Source organism: Vigna unguiculata, chromosome 4 (genome assembly GCF_037176805.1).
Source record: "Vigna unguiculata cultivar grain cowpea cultivar isolate G323 ecotype 2 chromosome 4, ASM3717680v1, whole genome shotgun sequence".
Classification (NCBI taxonomy): domain Eukaryota; kingdom Viridiplantae; phylum Streptophyta; class Magnoliopsida; order Fabales; family Fabaceae; genus Vigna; species Vigna unguiculata.
This window is the reverse complement of record NC_140795.1, coordinates 10,590,593-10,615,349: the sequence shown is the minus strand read 5'-3', so window position 1 is coordinate 10,615,349 and position 24,757 is coordinate 10,590,593. Positions and strand designations below refer to the sequence as shown.

The window sequence follows — 24,757 nt, the reverse complement described above, 5'->3', positions numbered from 1 at the left end:
CATGGTGGCTCCACTTTCTATAAAGGAGTTCCCCGCTTTAGTAGAAAAAGCAAGAGTAATGGAGAAGCTGAAAGCGGAAGTCGAGGCTCAACAGCGGTCTCAACAGAAGGTGGGATGACCATCTGGGTCCACGAGCTGACAGGATGATAGGAGGAAACCCTACTCTAGACCTCCGCCTCAGGGGTCCAGAAGATTCTCACCACAGCCACATCAGTCCCCTCAGCACCTTTCTCCCCGACCTCGGTGTTTTCAGTGCGGAGGGCCCCACATGAGGAGCGCTTGTCCTCAGCTTGGTAGTAGGCGAATGTGTTATAAATGTGGCCAGGAGGGTCACATTATCAGGGATTGTCCCACTGGCAGGAGCACAATGCCAAGACTTTCGACACAGTCACAGCCACAGCAGACACGAGGAAGTGCTAGACCTCAGGCAGCTGGCCGAGTATATGCCATGATGGGCACAGAGGCGAACAGAGCAGGTAACCTCGTCTTTGGATCTTGCATGATTGATGGTAGGAGCCTATGTGTACTATACGATTCAGGAGCGACACACTCTTTTGTGTCGGAGTCTATAGTGTTGGAGTTGAGTCTTCCGACGAAGGAGCTCCAGTATGACCTGGTGGTATCCACGCCTGCTTCTGGGTTGATCAGAACCTCAATCGTGTGTGCTAGGTGCAGGATTGAGGTTGAGGGACGCCAATACCGGGTAAATCTGATCTGTTTACCTTTGGAGGGCTTAGATGTGATCTTGGGAATGGATTGGCTATCTGCTAATCACATTCTCATCGATTGCAAAGAGAAGAGGGTGATGTTTCCCAACTCAGAGGATGAGGTTGTGTTGGTGTCCTCACAACAGGTGGATCAAGCCATCCAAGAGGGATCTCAGTGTTTCTTGATTCTAACTCAACTATCTATTGAGAAGGAAGGCGGACACCTTGAGACGATAGTGGTGAGGGAATTCTCTGATGTTTTCCCTGATGAGGTACCCGGTTTGCCCCCATCCAGAGAAATCGAGTTCTCTATTGATCTGGTACCTGGGGCAGGGCCAGTATCAATAGCACCTTACAGGATGGCTCCTGCTGAACTGGCAGAGTTGAAAAAGCAGATTGAGGAACTGCTAGAGAAATAATTCATCAGGCCCAGTGTGTCACCTTGGGGAGCGCCGGTGTTGCTAGTTAAGAAAAAGGATGGCAGCTCCAGGCTTTGTGTGGATTACCGGCAACTCAACAAGCTAACCATTAAGAACAAATATCCTCTGCCAAGGATAGATGACTTAATGGACCAGTTGCACGATGCTGCAGTGTTTTCGAAAATCGACTTGAGATCAGGATACCATCAGATTAGAGTTAAGTCTGGTGATGTGCAGAAGACTGCTTTCAGGTCTAGATATGGGCACTACGAGTATGTAGTGATGCCCTTCGGTGTGACTAACGCCCCTGCCTTGTTCATGGACTATATGAACCGCATCTTCAGGCCTTTCCTAGACAAGTTCGTAGTGGTTTTCATCGACGACATCTTGATATACTCTCGAACTCACGAAGAACATGCGGAGCATCTGAGAACAGTTCTGAGTATCTTGAGAAAGAAGCAGCTTTATGCAAAACTGTCTAAGTGCGAGTTTTGGATGACTACGGTCCAATTCTTGGAGCATGTGATCTCGGCCCAGGGCATATCAGTGGACCCATCCAAAGTCGAGGCTGTTTTAAAATGGGAGCGTCCTAGATCAGCGACTGAGATTAGAAGCTTTGTGGGACTGGCAGGATACTACCGGAGGTTCATTGAAGGGTTTTCTAAGATTGTGGCGCCTTTAACTCAGCTGACCCGTAAGGATCAGCCTTTTGCTTGGACTGACCAATGTGAAAATAGTTTTCAAGAGTTGAAGCAAAAGCTGACCAGTGCTCCTGTATTGGTGATTCCTGATACCAGTAGACCCTTTGAGGTATACTGTGATGCCTCTCATCAGGGGTTAGGGTGTGTTCTGATGCAAGAAAGGACAGTGGTTGCCTACGCCTCCAGGCAACTTAAGAGTCATGAGAAGAACTACCCCACACACGATCTTGAGTTAGCGGCGGTGGTTTTTGCACTAAAAATCTGGAGACATTATCTGTACGGTGCTCAGTTCCAAGTTTTCAGTGACCACAAGAGCCTGAAGTACCTGTTCGACCAGAAGGAATTGAACATGAGGCAAAAACGATAGATGGAATTTTTGAAAGACTTTGATTTCGAACTGTTGTACCACCCGAGAAAAGCAAATGTGGTGGCGGACGCTCTAAGCAGAAAAACAGTTCATGCCTCTTATATGATGGCCAGAGAGTTGGAATTGGTGGAACAGTTCAGAGACATGCAGTTACAGGTGACTTTGGGAGAGGGCGTCATTAGATGCAACCGCCTAATCGTATCTAGTGATTTCCTCGTCCTGATAAAGGAGAGACAGTTATCTGACCCCAAATTACGGGAGACAGCGGAATGTCTGGGTACAGAGAAGGCCAAGGACTTTGAGATGGGAGGTGATGGAGTATTGAGATTCAGGGGCAGGGTCTGCATACCTGAGGATTTGGAGGTGAAGGGCATGATTCTTGAAGAAGGCCACAAGAGTCGTTTTAGCATGCACCCAAGCATGACTAAAATGTATCACGATCTGAGGGAATCGTTCTGGTGGACGGGCATGAAGTCGGACATTGCTCGGTATGTGTCATCCTGTTTGACCTGTCAAAAGGCTAAGACAGAACATCAGAGGCCTGGAGGGATGCTGCAACAGTTGGAGATCCCAGGGGATGAAATTCTGCCCCTGGTGGAGTTTACCTATAATAACAGTTTCCATACAAGCATTGGCATGGCGCCATATGAAGCTCTTTATGGCAGGAGATGCAGGACCCCCTTGTGCTGGTACCAAGATAGAGAGTCGGTTGTTGTGGGGCCAGAATTGCTGAGGCAAACTACAGAAAAGGTCAAGCAGATACAAGGAAGGATGAAGGCATCTCAGAGCAGACAGAAATCCTATGCTGATCAGAGGAGAAGACCTTTAGAGTTCGCAGTGGGAGATCACGTTTTCTTGAGGATTACCCCAACCACTGGTGTGGGGAGGGCTATTCGCTCAAGAAAGCTATCTCCTAAGTTCATCGGTCCATATCAGATCCTGAGGAAGATTAGACCAGTGGCTTATGAGATCGCTCTACCTCCTCAACTGTCTAACCTTCACTCTGTATTCCATGCCTCTCAGCTCAGAAAATATGTATCTGATCCCTCTCATGTGCTAGAGTCTGAAGATCTACAAATTAGAGGAGATCTCTCAGTGGAGGTTCAACCGGTTAGTATTTGTGATAGACAGACTAGACAACGCAAGGGGAAGTCGGTCAGCCTAGTTCAGGTCATCTGGGATAGGAGAACAGGGGATTCTACATGGGAACTTGAAAAGGAAGTGAGGGAATCGTATCCACACCTGTTTTCTGGTATGTCTTAATTTTCGGGACGAAAATTCTTGTTGTTGGGGAGAATGTGAGAACCCTCTTTTTATTTTTCCCCCTTTCTAAGAACACTCTCTGCCAACACACACAAGGATACTATGCTCCACTCACCTACACCTCTCTACTGCACAAATTCTCCTCCTTCTCTCTAACCACCAAAGAAGTTCAGATTTCCAAATTCAGTCCCTAAATCTTGTTTTCATTCTTTCAGCAACAGCAACACAATCTGAGATCACCACAGAACCTCCTCTCCAAGCTGTTCGATCCATCCTTACGCGTAAGTTGAATTTCAATTTCCTCGGTTCACCTTCCTTCTTTCTAAATTAGGGTCTTTAAGTGGTTGGGTCGAAATTTGGGAATAAACTCATGTCTAGACTTCCCTTTCAGCTCCTTAAGTGTTGAAGTGGTACCGTTCTTCTGTTGAGAGCTGATCTTGCTTGGGCTTTGTTGTGGGAAGGTAAGGGAAGCTAACCCTTTCTTTAAAGTTTCTAGATAATCCGTGAAAAGGCTTGAATTGCATGTATGATTTATGAATTCGATGTCTGAAATGGTGTGAATTGATGAGTATTTGAATGGTGCTAAAGGAAAACTGGCTTGCTGCATGAAGGAACAGGTTCGTGTCCTGATATTTTCGCCTAGGCGAGTACCGCTCGCCTGAGCGAAAATACCATGAAACGCACCTCTGTTCCTGCGCGAAGCCTCGCCTAGGCGAGCTGGGGTCGCCTGAGCGAGATCACGATCTCGTCTGGGCGAACCAGCCTAGCCTGAGCGAGGGTTCGCCCAGTTTTTCTATTTTTTCCACTGTTGGTGTCTCGCCTAGGCGAGACTGACTCGCCTGAGCGAGATAACCTCTCGCCTAGGCTAGACTTTCTAGCCTGAGCGAGAGGCACTACAGTAGTAGTGTTTTAAAAATCTGTTTTCCTTGGTACAAATATATGTTTTAAAGCATCTTTGTGCAATTTAGACTCCGTATGATTGGAATGTTACCATTGATGTATAGAATGATTTAATTGGATGAATGTAAGTATGAAGAGATGAAGTTTGGATGGAATTTCAAGGGAAATTCGAGTAGAAATTGTAGTGTGTGTAAGGATGTAAGGAATCTATAATGGTTGGTATCCTGAAACTCCAATAATCGTTCAAGCTCAGGTAGAGTAGAATGGATTATGTCGTGAGGAGTAGCAGGAGGTCCTCGTCGTCGGACTCGATCAAGTCTTAGACGTGGAGGGGACTTACCCTGGGAACGGTCGGGTGAATACCCCATGTGTCCAGACTCTGCAGAGTCTGGGAACCGTTACAGGTGCAAGCCACCAAGAGCTCTAACGTCACTTACACAATCCGGATATCGAGTCTAGGATTCTTTGATTGAATTGCATGCTATAAATGACATCTTAAGTTGTGAAGTGTGTTGATATTTGTTTTCTTTCAGTTAGCTTACCCTTCCTGTTATGTGTCTGCTTTTGCATATTACCCTTTGCAATGATCACCTACGTTTGGTGGGAGCAGAGCTGAAACCAGATGGAGACGTTTCCTCTTGAGCAGAAGTTGGAGCTTGGCAAGGAGTGCCACTATAGTTAGACTTTTACTGTATATTTTGAGGTCTTGGGTGTAGTCTAGTATCCCTTATACCCACTCTGACCTGATGTATATGTGTTCATAGATGTATCAGTGTTGGAGGACTGTATTGGATAGGTTTATTCTACGTCTGCATGTTTGCTCCTACTATCTGCTATGTTTAATCATAATCTAATGTTTTGTTTGATAGTATGGAAAACTATTAAATGGGATGTTACAACTTCCGCATATTTTATGTATTAGGTGTGTTTTACGAAATTGTGAACACGTTTTGTATACCTTAACTTGTAATTTTCACTATTGTCTATTATATTGTTTGGTTGGCCTAAGCTTTCTCTCTTCCAAAATGGGGGTCATGCATCTGTTTCGGAAACTTGCATTCTTGTCGCAATCTAATTTAATTCCTATTCTTGCTCCCAATCTATTAAGTTACTTGTAAGTGGTATAAATAACATTATTATTTTCTATTGGTTGTGCCGTATGCTCTGCATGCTTATGTTAATACCATTTTTCTTTCTCCATGAATCATAGTGTCAATTCTTTTTATTGATTTGGCCATCGTTGACTAATATGTAGTTTGGAATATACCATTGAAACTTTTATTAGGATAAGCCCTACATGAAACCTGGGCTAGCAGAGTTAAAGAATGCCATTGTTGTACTATTTTAATCCAATATATCACCCTCCGTTTGTACTATTTTTCCTTTTTAATCTAGTTAAATTGTGCCACTTACTTCCACTCTAACTATTCTTGGGTTCCTATCTTATAACTTAGTTAGTTAGAAAAGTTGGTTCATGGCAATGTATCATAATTTCATTGGCTTGGTACCTTGAACAGTTATATCATTTAACTACAAATTATTAAAATGGTTTTAAGTTACTTTAGCTTTTTTTATCATAAAAAAATTGTAATCGAGCCTAACCACCACTTGAGTTGGTTTAACTTTTCATCGACTTTGTAAGAAGCTGGGAAAATTATTTAAAGCTTATGACAAACTTTGTACTTTGGTAGAAGTAAGAGATCTAGATGATTACTTATTTGATATTTGTGTTGTTGAAGTATGATAAGGGAGAGAGAACCTATTGGCTTAGCTATACATTATAATTCTCCAAGTAAAGTATTTTGATTAGAACATTCTCGTGGATGCTTTCAAAAATTATCTTAATTTTAATTACACCAGTGCAGGAAGGGCCTTTGGCAGCGGTTGTTTTTAATATTCTGCACCGGTTCGGGAACCGAAGCATATTGGGGCGAGGCCAAAAGGTCATAGCTTTTGGCCTCGGTTAAGAACCGAAGCCATAGAGGGCGCTTCTGCCTCGGGTTTTAGTGCACCCGAGGCCATATGGGCCTTTTTTTTTTTTTTTAAATTCGATAACCCTTTTGGCCTCGGTTTTTCCTGCACCCGAGGCCATATGGGCTATTTTTGGCCTCGGTTTTTGTTGCACCCGAGGCCATATGGGTTTTTTTTTTTTTTTTTTTAGATTCGATACCCTTTTGGCCTCGGTTTTGGCTGCACCCGAGGCCAAAAGCACCCATTTTGCTTCGTTTCTGGTATGAACCGAGGCCTAATACTCTGTTTTTTTTTTAAATGCAGTTTCTGTTTTGGTGTTTTTCCCACATTTAAACCTGCAAATTTTGTTCAGCACCCAGCATAGACCAGAATAGACCAGAACAAAATATTTTAAAACACATCCACAATTCAAATTCATTTAAAAGACAATTACAAATCATTTACAATCAAGATACATGTTCTAATCAATAGTATTGTACATTTCAATTATATATTTGGCACATGCTATCCTACCAAACTTGATGGACTTTGCGGGAATTGCTGCAGGACTCTTGAATGTCTACAAAATAATAAATTAAGTTAGTATATAAAAAGGAAATATTGCAAAGTATTCATTTTAATTCAAATATATATTACCGTTTCCCAATTTGTTGTAATACGAGCACGCACAGTGGTTGTCATCCATTGCATTATATAGTAACCGCACTCATATGAGCCGGTTTGTCTATTACACTACATTATATTAACAATGTTACAATTAATTAATGAAGAAAATCAAGCAAACAATCATGAAGATATGGATAGAAATATCAAACCTGGAGAGAACACCATACAAGACCTTTTGCCTTAGCCGTTGATCTCCCTAACAACATGTTATGTGCAGCAATTGAACTATGATATAGGGAATAAGTTAGGATATTTTTATATAACATGTCATATTCATAAGATTGATATTGAGGTTCTTACCAATCTATCACTTGTCTAAGATGGTTGGGGGGAGGGCGATGCAAAGAGCAAAACCACACAGCAAGGTTCTCCCTTAGGGAAACCACAAGTAACTGCCAATGACGCCTGATAAGGAAACAACAGATTGGCATAATAGGAAAATATTAGAATTAGGAACCTGGGAGCGCGTAAAAAGAGCAGATGACACTGGAAGATGATGCAATTCAACGCGTTCGAAAGCTACAAGAGATAACAAAAAACACAAGAGAAAGTCATAAGTAACAAATAAAAGCAAAAACAACAATTTCCTTAACATCATATATTACCTATTTAATTATAGTGTTTTTACAATTCTCTTAAATTAAATTCAGACTTAATGCTCTACGTCTGAAGACACAATGCTCTTAAATTGAGACTCAATCCTTTCACAAAATTAATCAAAACACTCCAAACAATTTCTATCTCAATCCAAATTAACACTCACAATAACTAAAATTTAAAATTAACATACACAAAAACAGAAAATCAAACAAAAACGCGTTCGAAATTTACCTTAAAGAAAACCGCGGCGCGACAATTGCGGCAAAAGAACGAAAGTGTTCGCGTGGTGGTAGAGGGACGCCGGAACACTTGCAGAGAGACAGAGAGAGGGACGAGACAGCGGCAGTGGTCTCGCGTGGTGGTGGACGGACGCCAGACGAGACGGCGCAAGAGCTCGCGTGGTGGTCTCGCGTGGCGGTGGCTGGAGGCGCGACGAGTCTGCGGTGGCTGGATGCGAGACGAGACGGCGGTGGTGGCAGGAGGCTCGCGTGGTGGTCTCGAGTGGTGGGCTCGCCGGAAGACGCGGAGAGAAGAAGAAACAGCGTCGTCGGAATTTGCAGAGAGAAATGGCAGCTGCGCGCGCGAGGAAGAAGGGGTTCTGTTTTTGAGCCCTAATTAAACAATATGGCCTCGGTTCCACGTAGAACCGAGGCATATAACCCCTCTTTGGCCTCGGTTTCCTAACACCCGAGGCCTATAACCCCTCTTTGGCACCGGCTTTTCCCCAACCGAAGCCTATAGGTCAATTTCTGGCAACCTTTTGGCTTCGGGCCTCCTTAACCGAGGCCTATAACCCCTCTTTGACACCGGTTTCTTAAGAACCGAGGCCTAAAGCGGCATTTGGCACCGGTTTTTGACTGAACCGAGGCCTATAAGTTGCCTTTAATTTCAAAATTGCCACCGCACTGTTATATGTTTCGGTTGCTCGTCAACCGAGGCCTATAAGGCGAGGTAAAATCCCAAATCTGCACTAGTGTTAGCAGTGTTAATCCAAGGGATAGTCTGATGCCAAAGGACGGTGATGATGGCTTTTACCCAACTACTGGAAATGAACTAGTAAGTACTCCTTTCATTGGTTAAAATTGTTGATCTTGCAAAATAACATCTCTAATGAGTGGTTTTATCAGAAACCTGAAGCTGTAAGTTCAAGTCGATAGTTGATGCCCGATCAACCTCTACCCTTTGTGAGATTGTGTTGAGGGTTCTCAATGGAGGTATTAAGTTTCTTTAATGCATTTGTTTGGCAAACTTTTTTGTTCAACGTGTAAGATTACAAATCCAGAAACACAATAGCACATTTAAACATTCAATTAATCATAAGTTACTTTGATTATTTTAATTATGATAAATTGAACTCAAATGGAGTATAAAAAAATTTAGTTATTTAGATCAAGAAGTGTCTCACTTGTTTTTTTTGGTTATATGTATGTATTTGAATTTGAATTTGAATTCAACATGTGCATACGGTTAAGAAGTTTTATCATTCATCATATTTGAAGGTTTAAGTTATTTGTAAATTGAACTTGAAGTTGTAGCTTTTGACCCATGTGCTATTCTGGATGAAGCTTTATCTCCTTTCTCTGAAAAATATAAAGGAGTAGAGGTGAGATACTATCATATAGTATTCTTGTTTGTGTGTTCAATGGCATTGACTTAGTCATATGTGAAAAGGTTCTTTCCCTGTAATCTTTTTCTTTTTCAATATTATTGATAATAATATGGTCATGACACCTATATTTTTCTTTTTACACGGTGCAAGTTTCTCAATGCCATCAAGTAATATCTTTGCTTGTCATTATTAAAGAACAATGTCCTGTCAACAATAACATTTTCCAACTTCGGTGTTCCATTTTCATGAACTTGTTATCAAAATTCAGACCAGGCTTGATAAAGGAAATTGGCAAATATTCTTGATTTCAGTCTTCACCATTGGCAACACAGTTTGTTTGAAACTGTTGAAGGTCTAGGTTTCTATTTAACTATTGCACCTAAGCTTTGTATATTTAAGCATATTTCACTACAAAAAAACTAATAATTAGTGGAGGTTTTTTTTTCAATTTGCGGAGGTTTTCACCCTCTACAAATTAATTTGCAGAGGTTTTCTAAACCTCCATAGTTAGAGTTGCCACAAACTATTTGCGGAGGTTTTGAACGACCCCTGGTATCCGAGTTATATTGCGGAGGTTGTTTTGTGGAGGGTTTTAACCTCTTCTATTGTTGACTATTATTTTGTGGAGGTTTGAAACCTCCTTTATTTCCAACTATTTTTAATGAAAACAAAATTGGCAGAAAACAACAAATCAAATATTAAAATGACTAGAACAATTCATGAACAAAGAAAGAAAGAAGAATTGGAAAGAAACATCCAACTTGTATTAACGAAATATGAAAACAACATTACAAAGTTTTGAGAATTTGGGAGCTAGCCCATAGAAGACTTGAAACGTGCATAGAATCATGGAAACAATATGAGAAAACTAAAAACTAAATGATTACACATGGTTCAACTTAACTACTAACTAATTAATCCTAATGGTAACTCAATTAGTAGGTAAATTGACCCTTCAAACTCTTTTATTCAGCTCCAATCCAACTTGAAATTAAAGTGTTTCTTTCTCTTTAACTTGGTAACAACAAGTTGCATGTGTGTTGATTCAGCAGGTTTCAAGTAAGTCTTCAATTGGGAGCAATCAAATCTGCCTGCAATTGTTCCACATGGATTCTTGATCAAACTGCATGTAGTCATATTTGCACCCTGCTATGATCAACATTAGAATTAGCATGAAATCCAACATCATCAAACAATTCAGAAAAGTCATTATAGTTGCATCAACAACATTAATATGCTTCATTTACAACAGATCAAACAAGTATTCTGTAACAAGAAGATTCAACGAAACCAAATTAAAAATATAAAAATAAAAACTGAACGGACTAAGCAAATAAGGAAAACTTGAAAAAGTATCAATGTCTAATTAAGAATGGTGGTCAAATTTTGTGTTGTGTCAATCATCTTATTGCAAATCTGGGACTGAATCTTGATTTAAAATGTCCATTGGACTCCAATCTTTTAAATTTGGCTTTAACTTCATTATCAAAGACAGAACAGAAAACACACAGATGACTAATAACACTCATTTATTGCAATCTAACCTTCATCACCATGTAATAATAACTTTTCAATGACCATTTCTTTGAGATTCAAGTGCACCTTAACCTCGCATAGTTGAAACATGTAAGCAAACTCATTACCATCTAATTTACTTTAAACTAAGCAATAAATTTTACAGAACTTATAAAGAAGATAGTGTATCAACTGGCTAACAAAAAATTTTTCTTCTTCACAAATTTGCTAAATTGTAACTTTCAAGTAAAAGATCAAATGGCTTCCTATGTAACATAGGCATGATATGGAATGCAAGAGAAATAAGCAATTCCCCACTTCACACTAATATGAAAATAGACATTTTTTATGTGATTAACATTGGTAGTAGCTTCCTTACCAGAGTTGTTTCATAATGCACTAAACAAGTGTAGTCTCCTTGTCTTTAATGGTGGATCCATCAGTTGTTTCAGTATAAAGTTTCATCACAGGTTCTTTAATCTGTTTCCAACAGCAGTCTGTTGCTGCAACATGTTCACAGAAATATTGATCAACACATTGATTCACAGAAATAATTTGCAAACAGTTTCCTTCACAGATCATAATTCACAATAATGTTCCTTCCACACAAGATCTCAACCTGTCCATAAAATTTATCACAAGTAAAAGAGGGAAAGTGCATAGCTATAGATATTTATAAAATACCTTCCACATTGGTTGTGGTAAAACAACTAAATTTTTTTGTTTGTTTGTTAATAAATAGTGATGTGTACAATAATTAAGTTACAAATATGTCACACTCAATAAAAAAGGAATGGATAAAGTAAAAGATGCCCAAGATCAAAATGGTTTATATTTTCCTTCAAATGATGCACACTGAATTAAATGCTGTAATTGCAGCACTTGACTATTGATGCCACTACCATTGCAAAAGGATTATTTAATCTATAGATTAAAGAAGAGTTCTTCTTCATTTGACCACTGAATTCTAGAATCGAGTGATTATTTCTTGCAGTGATGTTGTTGAAGTAAAATTAAGGTTGTTACTACCTTTCTGCAGACTTTTATTGCTAAAGGTTTTATATAATATCAAATTAAAATAGAAAGTGAAATACACAAAGCAATTATGATAAATTTTCTGTGAACAAACTTGCACCACAAAACAAGCAATATGTTCATTTGTCTATCAAATAAATCATGAATAAAAAGTAACTTTTGCAGAAGAAATAAATCAGCAGCAGATCTGTGGGACTTACAGGAACGTGAAAGCCTTGCATACAATAAGATACCACCCATTGAGTGACCAATTGCAAGCAATTTTCCATCCCTTGACTGGCATTGAGCTCTTATGTACTCCATCTAATGGTTGAATGTACGAAACCAGCAATTAAAAAACAGATTTATTGATATCATTCAATTTCTTAAGCCAATATTTAGTGGAACAAACAAATAAAGTACACCTAAGAAGTAAAGGAAGAGATAAAAGTAGAACTCTTGCCAAATTAAAAATAAAACATCACAAAGGAATGTCACCTCACCGCTGCAGGTACATCGTTGATTGATTACTTCAGAAGTGCATCTCATTTATTACTTTTGATAAATACAGATGACTCGATCATACCTTATAAAAATAAGTAGATAAAATTTAAGCACTTTTCTTAAAATATCTTATAAATACAAATATTTTAAGATAGAATTGAAAAAGTAATACACCTTTCTTGTCATTATGTTATCTCAAATGCTCATTCAAATGATTTCAGAACTTGGCTTAACTATGTAAACTTCAATTCTCATACTATCACTCTCATTTACCAAGACATCTAGGTGGTAACCACAATCTCTCAAAGAAGCATTTTATTCTGCATTAACAGTAGAAGTGTCTTTAACATTTTACTGACTAAGAATCATAGTAATATCACATCAATATTAACCTCAACAACTTTTTCTAAACAACCAAATGAAAAAGTGATTGTAAAAGAAAGAAAGAGATAAAGAGAAAGTGAGAGGGAACCTAGTGATGGGACCATGAGGCTTGACTTTAACAACTCCTCTTACATTGGCCAAATTCTCAATATCACCCAATGCCTGCCTTGCGAATCTTTCCATCCACTACTTCGTTCTTCTTCTGCTGTTTTTCTCCCCCTATTACTGCCTCACCTAGGAAATCACAACCAAACGACTTGCAGACCACCACACACGATCCCCTCTCATCTCTTAGCTGATTTAAAATGGCTCTGCAATGATTAAATTATAATATTTACATTTGGTTTTAGAAAGGCATTCTCCATTTCAGTACTAAAACCAATTACTAACTTACGTAACTAAAATTCATAGAAAGAAGTTATTAGAATTATATACCTCCTAGTCATTGAGCCACCTTTTGCACTTCGATATATTCCCTTCAGCCATTACAAGCAGATAATATATCAATTTGTTCAAGAATCTACTAGAACAGAACAATTACACTGCCTCAATCAAATACAAACACAGTACTAGAAAACCTTCGCACAGGCTAAATGAAGGGAAATAGAGCAAACCAAATACATATCTTCTATAGGAACCAAAATGAAACACATGTGATTTTTCAAATTATCGAAGATAGGTTAAGTTCAAGTACCAACTTCACTGCAATTCCTAATTTGATGCGAGAGCCGAGTAGTGGCGAAGAGCGAAATCTAGCAACGAAGAGTGGAGAAGCACGAGAATGAATCCGAGCAGGGGCAAGCACATTGTAGTTCGAACCCTAGGTGAGGCGCACAAGGAGGTGGCGTGCGGTGGAGGAATGGCCAACAACTAATGCATGGCGGTTCTGTCAACGTTGATGGTGGACAAGCCTCGCCGGAATCCTAGCGGCATTTGAGCGCAGTGAGGGGTAAAGGAGGAAGTTGACGCATTCGTTGTGCGGAGTAGAAAAACATCTACACATTTTATTTAGGTGTTGTGTTCTGATTGTCGAGAAGAAGAAGAACTTGAAATTCAAAGAGAAGAAACAGTAAAAGTCTGGGAGGGAAAGTTGAAAAAATTGAGGGAAAGAGTGAAACGTGAAAGATGTAGTATAAGCAATGGAGGAGGTCATAAACCTCTGAAGAAAAACATTAAAACCCCTGCTATTATTTGTTATTGTTAAATTTTTACAGAACCTATCAAAACTATCTTAAGTTATGTTTATTTATGGAGATTTTCGTAACCTCTCCAAAATAACCTCTATTAAATATATATTTTTTTGTAGTGTTTATAGATATTAGGCTAGTAGGTAGATATTGTTGTACTATTGATTAGCATAATAGGAATGAAGGTATTGTTGTACTGTTGATTAGCATAATATGAATGAAAGTGGTGATAGGAATGGATCATAAATGAAGCACGTGGGATTTATTTAATTTTTATGTAAGAATTTATTATATTATTCAGGTAAATAAGGTAATAGTAAATAAAGTACCCTTGGCATATTGTTCATTGTGATGTTTGGTATTAAATGAAGCACGTGGAATTATTGTTGTTTATACTTTTATTAGTCGAGAGTTAATGGGTTTTATTTATATATATATATATATATATATATATATATATATATATATATATATATATATATATATATATGTATGTATATATATATGTATGTATGTATATAAATAAAATATAATGCATTTACTTTTAATGTTATAGTATATTATACAATATTGATTTAAATTAAAACAAAGAAAGAAACTATCTTTTAAAATAGATGTAACAGGTTCATTTAAGTTAATTAATATAATATTTATAATATTATAATATTAAAAGTAATAAATTGGATCTATTGTTGATTTTGGAGTCTTTAAAATACATGAATAAGCTCTTGATAATTCAAGTAACTTCTTCTAATGAAGCATGTTTGGGTTATGTGGTAAGTCTCTATCAATTTCAATGCTCCTTTGGTTAGTCACATGTGGAGAATTTGTTATGTGGGTTAATATTAATTTGCATTGGTGCATAGGATTATGTGCTTAAATTGTTAGAGTGTTGCTGCTTATACTTATTTGAGCATGCCTTATTTATAAGTTAGAATTGAATGCTAGCATGGGTTTAAAGGGGGAATATATATATATATATATATATATATATATATATATATATATATATATATATATGTATATATATATATATATATATATATATATATATATATATATGTATATATATATATATATATGAAATGTGACTGGATTGATTTTATTTTGTTTTGGGTGTTTAAAGGGGGAATATATATATATATATATATATATATATATGATTTTAAAATGTTTTAATTTTTTAATTTTTTATTTGTATGAGTTATCTACGAAATTCTTCGTATGTAATTTACCTACCTACACAGGTTTTTGTAGGTAATTATGTACGAAAACTTTCATAGGTAATTTATCTATGAAATATTTCGTAGATAACTCGAATATTGGATAACAAATTTTTTAACGAATGCTTTCATAGATAATTATCGACGTTCTAATTTCATAGATAAATTATCTACGAAGTATATTTTCATAGATATAGTTACCTACCAGTTCAATACCTACGAAATTTGCTTCGTAGGTAATTCGTAGAGAATAACACATTATCTAAGAAAATTTTACATATTTAAAATAATAATAAATTAAATAGTACATAAATGGCATACATAGGATTTGAATCATTTGAATTAGTACTTTTTCATGTCATACATGTCAGAATTAAATACCATAAAAGCTCTACTACCCGTATTTATTAAATAATTAATTATTTAATTATTTAAATTTCACGGATTTTACATTTTATGGTTATCGAAAAATATAAACTTTAAGTGAATGTAAGATGTTATCTTTTGAAGAACATTATTTTTATAATGAACATGTATGGAAAGAATTTAAATTTAAGTTGTTCCATGCTTTAGTCCTAGATAAAGGTCGATTACAAGGATTGGATAAGTGTCATGTTAGCAGTATAAAAGAAAAACATTATGCATGTATTTCTAGAGGATGTGTCAAGGTTACATTTCCGGTTAGAAGTAGAGTTAGTGACATCCTACAAGGTAGCTTCAATTGAGAAGTTTAAAAAGAAATTCGAAAAAAAAATGTGAAAATACTAATATAATAAATAAATTGAGAGATAGATATGTGTTATAGTCGATTTTTGTGGAGAATAAAACCATTGCAGTGTAGTAACAAAGCACCTGGGGCATGGTGAGTGACACCAATACTTTTTTTTTTAAGCCTCTGCTTCCTCACGACACATGTATACGCCTCTTAGTTTCTTTTAATTTTTATGCCATATTCTTTCTTCACTGGTTAAAACGTTTATGGGATTTTAATAATTTTCACTAGTTAAAACGTTTATGGGATTTTAATAATTTGGTGCAAATCTGATTCCATTTCACAAAACCCTCCCCATCTAAAGAGTTATTAAGAAACAACTAAAATTTCAACTTGCTTTTTTTTTTTTCTAACTGTTTTTCTGGGCTTTCAAATCTTGCTAGAAAAAGACTCGATTTTGGTGGAAACCTTTCGTACAAAAAAGCATAGTTTTTTGGATTTGTTTTATTGGAAGTGTGTAGATATAGTGAAAGGAAAGACTCAGATGAGGGGTATGGAGAACGCCCTAAGCAAACAAAATTTTTTCTCCAAGCGGTGTAATAGATTACTAAAGAAAGCCTTCAAACTTTTATTCTTTGTGATGTTGAGCTTGGTCTCATCATTTCTCTCCAAGAGGAAAACCTATGAAGTCCGGACACGCCTCATCAATGACGTGTTCCGTGTTCGATATGTATTGAATACTGATATTTGTGCCACACTTGTATGACACATATTAGTAAGGTGTCTAGTTTGAAAGACATTTTTTTTATCTTTAACATGATTTTGACATGACTCCAACATAATGTTAATAACCACAAATTCAATGATTTTCTTAAAAACTATAAACTTGTAAATTTATCACATAAGTTTCTATTATGATTATAAAAATAAGGAAAAAAAATATTATATGATCACTACTTTTCAATTATTTTTTTATATTAGATAGATAAATTACATTCATTTTTGTGTTAATTGACAGTGTGTAGTAACAGTAGTGCCTCATTCCTATTAAATATCTTATTTTTGAAAAATCAACTTGTCATTTCAGAGGACTATGAATACTCAGTATATAAATTTACATTTATGTATTGTTGATTATTACTTATGTAATGATATAAATTAGTATAATTATGTACTAATTTGGGTTGTTCCAACAATAATAATAACAATAAAAATCACAATAATAATAACAATAATAATAACAATAACAATAACAATAACAATAATAACAACAATAATAATAACAATAATAATAACAAGAATAATAATAATAATAATAATAATAATAAACAATATAAATAATAATAATAATAATAATAATAATAATAACAATAATAAGAATAAAAAATAATAATAACAACAATGATAACAATAACAATAAAATTAATAATAACAACAATAATAATAACAATAAAAATAATAATAACAACAATAATAATAATAATAACAATAATAATAATAATAATAATAATAAACAATAATAATAATTATTATTATTACACTAACAATAATAATAACAAAAAAATAAATAAAAAAATAATAATAATAACAATTTCAACAACAACAACAACAACAACAACAACAACAACAACAACAACAACAACAACAACAACAACAACAACAACAACAACAACAACAACAACAACAACAACAACAACAACAACAACAACAATAATAATAATAATAATAATAATAACAATAATAATTATTACACTAACAACACTAATAATAATAACAACAATAATAACAATAACAATAATATTAAAAAGAATAATAATAATAATAATAATAAAAATAAAAATAATAATAATAATAAACAATAATAATAATTATTATTATTACACTAACAATAATAATAACAAAAATAATAATAATAATAATAATAATAAAAATAAAAATAATAGTAATAATTGCAATTTCAATAATAACAATAAAAAGAATAATAATAATAACAACAATAATAACACTAATAATAATAGAAACAATAATAACACTAATAATAATAATAAAAATAATAATAAAAACAATAACAATAAAAATAACAAATAATAATAATAACAACAATAAAAATAAAAATAATAATAATAATAATAATAATAATAATAATAATAATAACATTAATAATGGTGATAATAAAAATAATACACAATAACAATAATAAGAATAGATTGTTATGAATTAATGGTTATCAACACCATGCTCCAACCAACCAAGGACTAGTGGAAGTTTTATCTCTCTAACGATAACGTTTTGCGTGTCTCAATCCAGGCTCTTTCTAATCCCTTATCCATTTACAATTTTGCCTTATATTCTTTTTTTGTGATAAGAATTATTTGACTTTATCAATTTTCATCTCCATCTTATTATTTTTTATTTTTATTATGACAATGATTATTATTATTATTTTGATGATTATTATTATTATTATTATTATTATTATTATTATTTTACATGCTAGTTCTAAACACGCAAAATGTTGTAAAATTTAGATTTGTGACCCTTAATATTACAAGGAATAATTTCTTATATTGGATTTTAAATGTTCAAATACATTTAGATGCAATGGATATTGGGATACCATTAAATAAAAAAATAAAGCATCTAAACAATTAATTTGCTCATGCGACAAAAACATTGTGAAAAGAGATTTCACAAATATTGTTGTACCACACCTAGTCGGCCTAAGCCGAATAATAGCAATTACCATATACATGCTAAGGTACCCAGACTAAAAACCACTAAGAAGTGACATTGATAAAACAAGCCAAAAACAACAATAGTGGCCTAAGCCGTTAAAGGATAATCGGCCTAGGCTGACAACTCCACGAAAATAACCAAGGACTTGGCAAAAAATAGAACATTTCAATAATATTCACCAGCCCACAATAATTGAACTAAGGGCCTGGACTAGGGCATAAGCCCACCTACGGCCCAAGCAAGGGCCCAGCCCATGACGTGGCCAGACATAATTAATAATCTATAAATACGCATGGACCCCATAAATTAAAGGTACACATTCATTACTTCCCCAATCACCAGATTTGACTTTTTGAGAGATTTCGCTGACTTGAGCTTCGAAGTCCCTTCTGCAGGTAACCCTTCCCGGGTCCAAACCGACCAATCCGAGATACCCATAAACGATATACATCAACCGGGAAGAGGCTTACTGAGGAGATGGCAGACCAAGGTAAGGTAATACTTGTGTCTGACAGATCTTGTTTGTTCTCTACAGGAACAATTGGCGCCCACCGTGGGGCACGAGATAGTACTTTACCACTTGCTTTCTCCGAAAATGGTTTCTACCCGCAGTAGAGCAGGAGTTAACAAGCAAGTTGAAGCTGGCCCCTCAGGACCTGCTAACATCACCTCGGATCTGGCCGCCATCCTAGACGATCAAGCCAAGATGCAACAGGAGCTGGCTGACTTGAAGAATTACAACAGGAGCTGGCTGACTTGATGAGATGGAAGCACTACGATAGGAAAATTCTCGCCTAAGGCGAAAAATCGAAGCCGATCCCACCCAAAAGGAAAAGGCCAAGGAAACATCTGATGTCGTAGGGTCCCCAGCTTTCCAGCCTACTGAAGAAGAAAGCGAGTACAATTCTACCCCACACACCTTCACCACTACCCAACAAACTCTCATCCTCTCAGCCTATCCTACTCACTTCCACTCCACCCTCCCAGGAAACACTACGGCTCCCACCCCCGCCGCCACCCTCCCCACCACTCATGTCCCACCCTTCAACATGCCTACCACCCTACACACCACTCATATCCCACCCTACAACCCTCATAACCTCCCTACCACCCATATCCCTCCTCACAACTTCACCTCCACCTTTCCCACCCTCGTCCACCATCCCATCCCTCCTCACCCACTCCCATCTCACCAACCCAGGCGCCGTCACCCTTTCACCGACTTCATCGCCAACACCCCCCCTCCCCACCCAGTAGGAACCCTTCAAGCTGGAGCGTTACACTGGTGAAACCGACCCCGATGAACACCTCAAGGTCTACATCACCCATGTCGCCCTCTACACTTCCCATGATGTCGTCTTTTGCAAAGCCTTTCCTACCACCCTCAAAGGCCCTGCCCTTGAATGGTTTACCACCCTCCCGTCATACTCTATCGACAACTTCGACACCCTCTCCCACATGTTTACCACTCACTTCGCAGGCAGCCACCCACATCAAACTATTACAATATCAATCCTCGGCGTTAGACAAGAACAAGGCGAGATGCTCTAGGAATTTATTGATCGATTCAGTAAGGCTGCCCTCCGCACCCCACACCTCAACCAAGAAATGATACTCCAGTGCATGGCCCTCATTCTTCAACCCGGCGCCTTCGCCAACAACGTCTACCTACACCCACCATCATCCTCGTCCCGACCATCGATGCCCTCCCCGCGATTCTCACCACGATAAACGCCCAAACCAACCCCCAAACTCTAATCCCTAATCGGCTCGCACCGATGTCACCCTTGCCGACCCTCCCCAACGCGGCACTATCAATACCATCTCCGGTGGTTTTGCTAGTGCAGGATCTACCTCATCTGCCAGAAAGAGACACCTCCGCCATATCCAATCCATCAACCACATCACTCATTCTCATCACAGACGCCGCATGCCCCCCATAATCTGCACGAACGACGAATTTCAAGGCCTCGATCACCAGAAAGATGACCTTATGGTCATCACCGTTGAAATAGAAAATTACGCAGTCAAGAAAGTTCTCGTCGACCAAGGCAGCTCCGTCGACATCCTCTATTGGGCTACGTACTAGAAACTTCAACTCCCAGACACCGCCATGGTCCCATATGATGAACCGATTTATGGCTTTTCTAGGGAACAAGTTTCCACCCACAACTATAGTGACCTCCATACCGTCTTTCGCGATGGTGCCCAAACAAAGACAATTCCTATCCGCTTTCTCATCGTCAACGCACCCACATCTTATAACGTCCTCCTCGGCCACCCTTCACTCAACACCCTTGGCGTTGTCGTCTCCACACCTCATTTGGCCATGAAGTTCCCCTCTCCATCTGGCGACATCCTCACCATTCATGGCGACCAACGCCTTGCACGCGAACGCTACATGGCCAGCCTACGCCCACAGCTCCTCATCCTGCAAACCAATCACATTGAGCGAGCACCCTTCTCTGAGATCGCTCTGTCTGGTGACAATCTAGACCCTAGAGTGGGCCGGGATGTCCGCCTTGAACCTGTTGAAGAAACCAGCCCCCTGGAGCTCCCAAATAGCCGTATCATCAAACTTGGTACTGGGTTAGAACCTGAAGAACGTTACATCATAACATCCACCCTAGTCGGCAACACAAACCTCTTTGCTTGGTCAGCTGCTGACTTGCCTGGAGTTGACCCTCAAGTGGCATCCCACAAGTTATCCATTTACAAGGAGGCCCGGTATGTCTCCCAGAAAAAAACGCAAACTTGGCGAGGAACGACGCCTAACGGCCAAGGCCGAGGCCGATAAGTTACTAAGCGCGGGGTTCATCGAAGAAGCTCACTATACCACTTGGCTCTCTAACATGGTCCTTGTTAAGAAGGCCAACGGCAAGTGGCGGATGTGTGTTGATTACATGGATCTTAACAAAGTCTGTCCCAGAGATGCCTACCCCTTATCCAATATTGACCGACTTGTTGACGTCGCAACCGGTAACAAGGTCCTCGGTTTTCTTGATGCATACTCCGGTTATAATCAAATCCCCATGGCCGCATCCGACATGAACAAAATCGCCTTCATCACAGATGACACCAATTACTTCTACAAGGTCATACCATTTGGCCTTAAAAACGCTGGAGCAACCTACCAACGATTGATGGACAAAGTCTTCAGTCATTTAATGGGCAAATGTGTCGAAGTATACGTTGACGACATGGTTGTCAAATCCCCAAGCCATCACCAGCACGCTCAGGACCTATCAGCAGTCTTTTCCGCATTACGATAGTACAACCTCCGCCTCAACCCCAACAAGTGCGTATTTGGCGTCGACCACGGTAAATTCCTTGGATTTATGCTCACCCAGCGCGGTATAGAGACTAATCCTGAAAAATGCAATGCGACCATTGAAATGCGAAGCTTCATCACTGTCAAAGAGATACAATGCCTCATAGGCCGCCTTACAGCCATTTTCCGCTTCCTTCCCAAACTAGCCGAACAAACCCAACCCATCATACAGCTGCTCAAAAAATTCGCCAAGTTCACGTGGAATGATGATTGTGAACAAATATTCCAAAAGCTTAAAACCACCCTCACCTCACCACCTATCCTCAATAAACTGGATATTCATCAACCCTTATTGGTCTATGTCACCGCCACAGATCACACCGTCAGCGTCGCGCTGGTCCAAGATGTCAGCGGCACCCAACATCCTGTTTACTTCGTCAGCAGAACCCTGCAAGACCCCGAAACCAGATACCAGATGGTGGAAAAGTTGGCCCTATCTCTGGTACACGTAGCCTGCCACCTACGCCCATACTTCCAAAATCATAACATCATCGTCAAAACTGACTACCCAATTCAGAAGATACTGTAGAAACCAGACCTTGCGGGGCGGATGTCGTCCTGGGCCATGGAGTTATCCGAATTCAACATCCGCTACGAACCTCACGGCCCCATCAAAGCTCAATGCCTTCTAGACTTTGTCAACGATCTCCAACAAACTCCTGAAGAGGACCAATGGACACTTTATGTTGATGGTTCGTCAAACCCGAAGGGAGCAGGTGCTGGCATCGTGCTAGATGTAACATCCCGTCAGGATATTACTAATTTATAAAAAAAAAATAGAATAATTAAAACAACGCATTTAATAATACCTCATTTTCCCAAAAACGCGGGAAAATTTAAAGCTTTATTAATTGAGCTGATAAAATTTAAAACGTCCATTACATAATTAAAACCACAATGTTATTAAGTCACCCATCCGGGTTTACAAATATTTCCAAAAACAGAGTAATACAAGTAAAAGTTTCCCAAGTCAATCCCCTCTCCGCGTCTAAGCTGCGCCTGAGCCACCTGCATCACCAGCATCTGCTCCCGTGTACCGCGCACACGATCATCGCCACACACACGCAGATAGGGTGAGCTTAGCAGATAAAACACATATATATACAAAGCTATAAACATATATATAATAAATCAGTATACATACACATAACATCACTTAAATTAACTTTCCACATTGCCCTATATTTTTATCCCCTCAATTCAATCTCCAATACGTTTATTCGTGTTCTACTTCGGCTGCTGATTACTTCAAGGTGACTTGCTGCCATACCTATCGGCCACAACCGATAGAGCACGTGCGGGAAAACATGCTACGGATCATACACCGCAACGCCAGGTAGAGTTCCCATATACGAACAAAGCCCGTATCGTCCCAAGACTGCCAAACTCGTCAGCCAACAACTGAGGAGGGCAATCTATCTGGACCCATCCGTACTGGCCACAACCAGCACACTCATACCGGCCACACTCACCAACCCGAGCCACAACTCAAAGGTTTCTCGTGTTCATCCGCCATCCCGAGCCACAACTCAAGAGATGCTATTCCGAGCCACAACTCAAGGAATACCACGTGCTTTACCCCTATCCCGAGCCACAACTCAAGGGATACGTTCCGAGCCACCACTCAAGGAACTCCAGCAACCCCACCTTTGAAGCATCACCAAAAGCCTCGTAGATCATGCCTAGAGAATCAACAACACCAATACTGATGCAGTAAAAATCGTCTGGCGGGGGACACGTACCGCCAGGCACTGCCGCTTCCAGACCGCTTGGAATTTATGATGAGTCGAACCTTGGCTCACATTCAATAATCAACTTTTGGGAATTTAATATTATTTTTGCGCTTACAAATTTGATATTAGTTGCATCAAATTTATTATTGGATATTCTTGAGTCTAATAATGCAAGTGTAATTTAATTTAGGTCCTTAAGGTGTAAATAATGAATCTTTTAATTCATAAATTAAGTCCCAAAATAGGAATTTTGGAGATAAATAGTTCAGGTACTAAATGCACCCCCAATTCTCATGTTTACACCCCTTTTTCCAAATGGAATATCTATTATTAAAATAAAACATTTCTGGAGCTAGTTGCACCCCCTGTTTTCAGGTTTACACCCCCTTTTGTAATAGAAATTCATTTTTGTTCTGCACCCTTCCTTTTTACTAAGCTACACCCCTAATGTCACTTAAACTCTAGTCCACCAGATTTCGCCACGTGGAAATCCTCCACTTACTAAGTTAACCAATGACAGATTGCCACATCATCAATCCTCCACTAACTCAAATCACCAATCAATGTTTGCCACTTCATCGTCTCCTTCCCAACACAAACCCTAACCCTAATCTCTCTTTCTCTCTCTTCCGCATCAACCCACTCCATGCCGCAGCCGCAGCCGCCACCCCCCGACTCCGGCCGTCACCGCACCTCCGTCGGCCATCCTCCTCCGCGCCAGCCACCACCTGCTCGCACAACATCTCTGGCGCCAACTTTCGACAACCCCTCGCGCCACCGTCTTCTACGTCGTGCCGTCACCCTCCATCACGCTACCACCACTACTGCGCGCACCTCGAAACTCCTCGGACCATCAACCCGTCCACCACACGAAGCCCCACCGTCTCCGCAGTCGTGTTGCTGGAACCACCACTGCACTCGTCTGTCTCCATCACGCTTCGTCTTCTCCATTTGGTCACGCTGCTAGAACCTCCATTGATGCCACCGAACTGTTCAATATCTCCGGCAGCACCTGTACCAACACCTCCGCATCCTCCCGTGTGATCTGCCTTACACCATGCCAGAACCGCAGTTCGTTTCACGCATCGAACCACCCCCGCGGCACCAAGCTCAACACTTTCATGGTAGCGCCACCATCGAAGCCATGGAAGCCACCGCGAGTTCGCCATGGAAGCCACCACGAGTTCGCCATGAGCCTCGTCGGAAGTACATTCT

The 24,757-nt window shown here is 38.7% G+C and overlaps 1 protein-coding gene and 2 long non-coding RNA genes across 10 annotated transcripts; 2 read left to right on the top strand and 1 right to left on the bottom strand.

The window, feature by feature from the left end:
- The first annotated feature begins 268 nt into the window (after positions 1-268).
- Positions 269-1,126, top strand: LOC146886772 (uncharacterized). The gene has a single exon (XM_085671863.1). It carries the CDS (start codon positions 269-271, stop codon positions 1,124-1,126), a length of 858 nt encoding a protein of 285 aa, XP_085527989.1.
- A 2,586-nt stretch (positions 1,127-3,712) lies between these two features.
- On the top strand, positions 3,713-5,278 carry LOC114195437 (uncharacterized). Of its 2 annotated transcripts, XR_014994166.1 has the most exons (3): positions 3,713-3,738; positions 3,849-3,918; positions 4,968-5,278. It is a non-coding gene; the product is annotated as an uncharacterized LOC114195437 (long non-coding RNA). The 2 variants fall into 2 exon arrangements; XR_014994165.1 differs by lacking the exon at positions 3,713-3,738 and having other exon boundaries at positions 3,775-3,918.
- Positions 5,279-9,945: 4,667 nt separating this feature from the next.
- LOC114171124 (uncharacterized) lies at positions 9,946-13,777 on the bottom strand. 7 transcript variants are annotated; one of them, XR_014994465.1, is made up of 8 exons: positions 13,315-13,777; positions 13,056-13,140; positions 12,709-12,931; positions 12,411-12,556; positions 12,231-12,318; positions 11,954-12,056; positions 11,098-11,221; positions 9,946-10,349 (listed from the first exon to the last, which is right to left on the bottom strand). It is a non-coding gene; the product is annotated as an uncharacterized LOC114171124 (long non-coding RNA). The 7 variants fall into 7 exon arrangements; XR_014994466.1 differs by having other exon boundaries at positions 13,056-13,096; XR_003601348.2 differs by having other exon boundaries at positions 13,056-13,776.
- Positions 13,778-24,757: the final 10,980 nt, after the last annotated feature.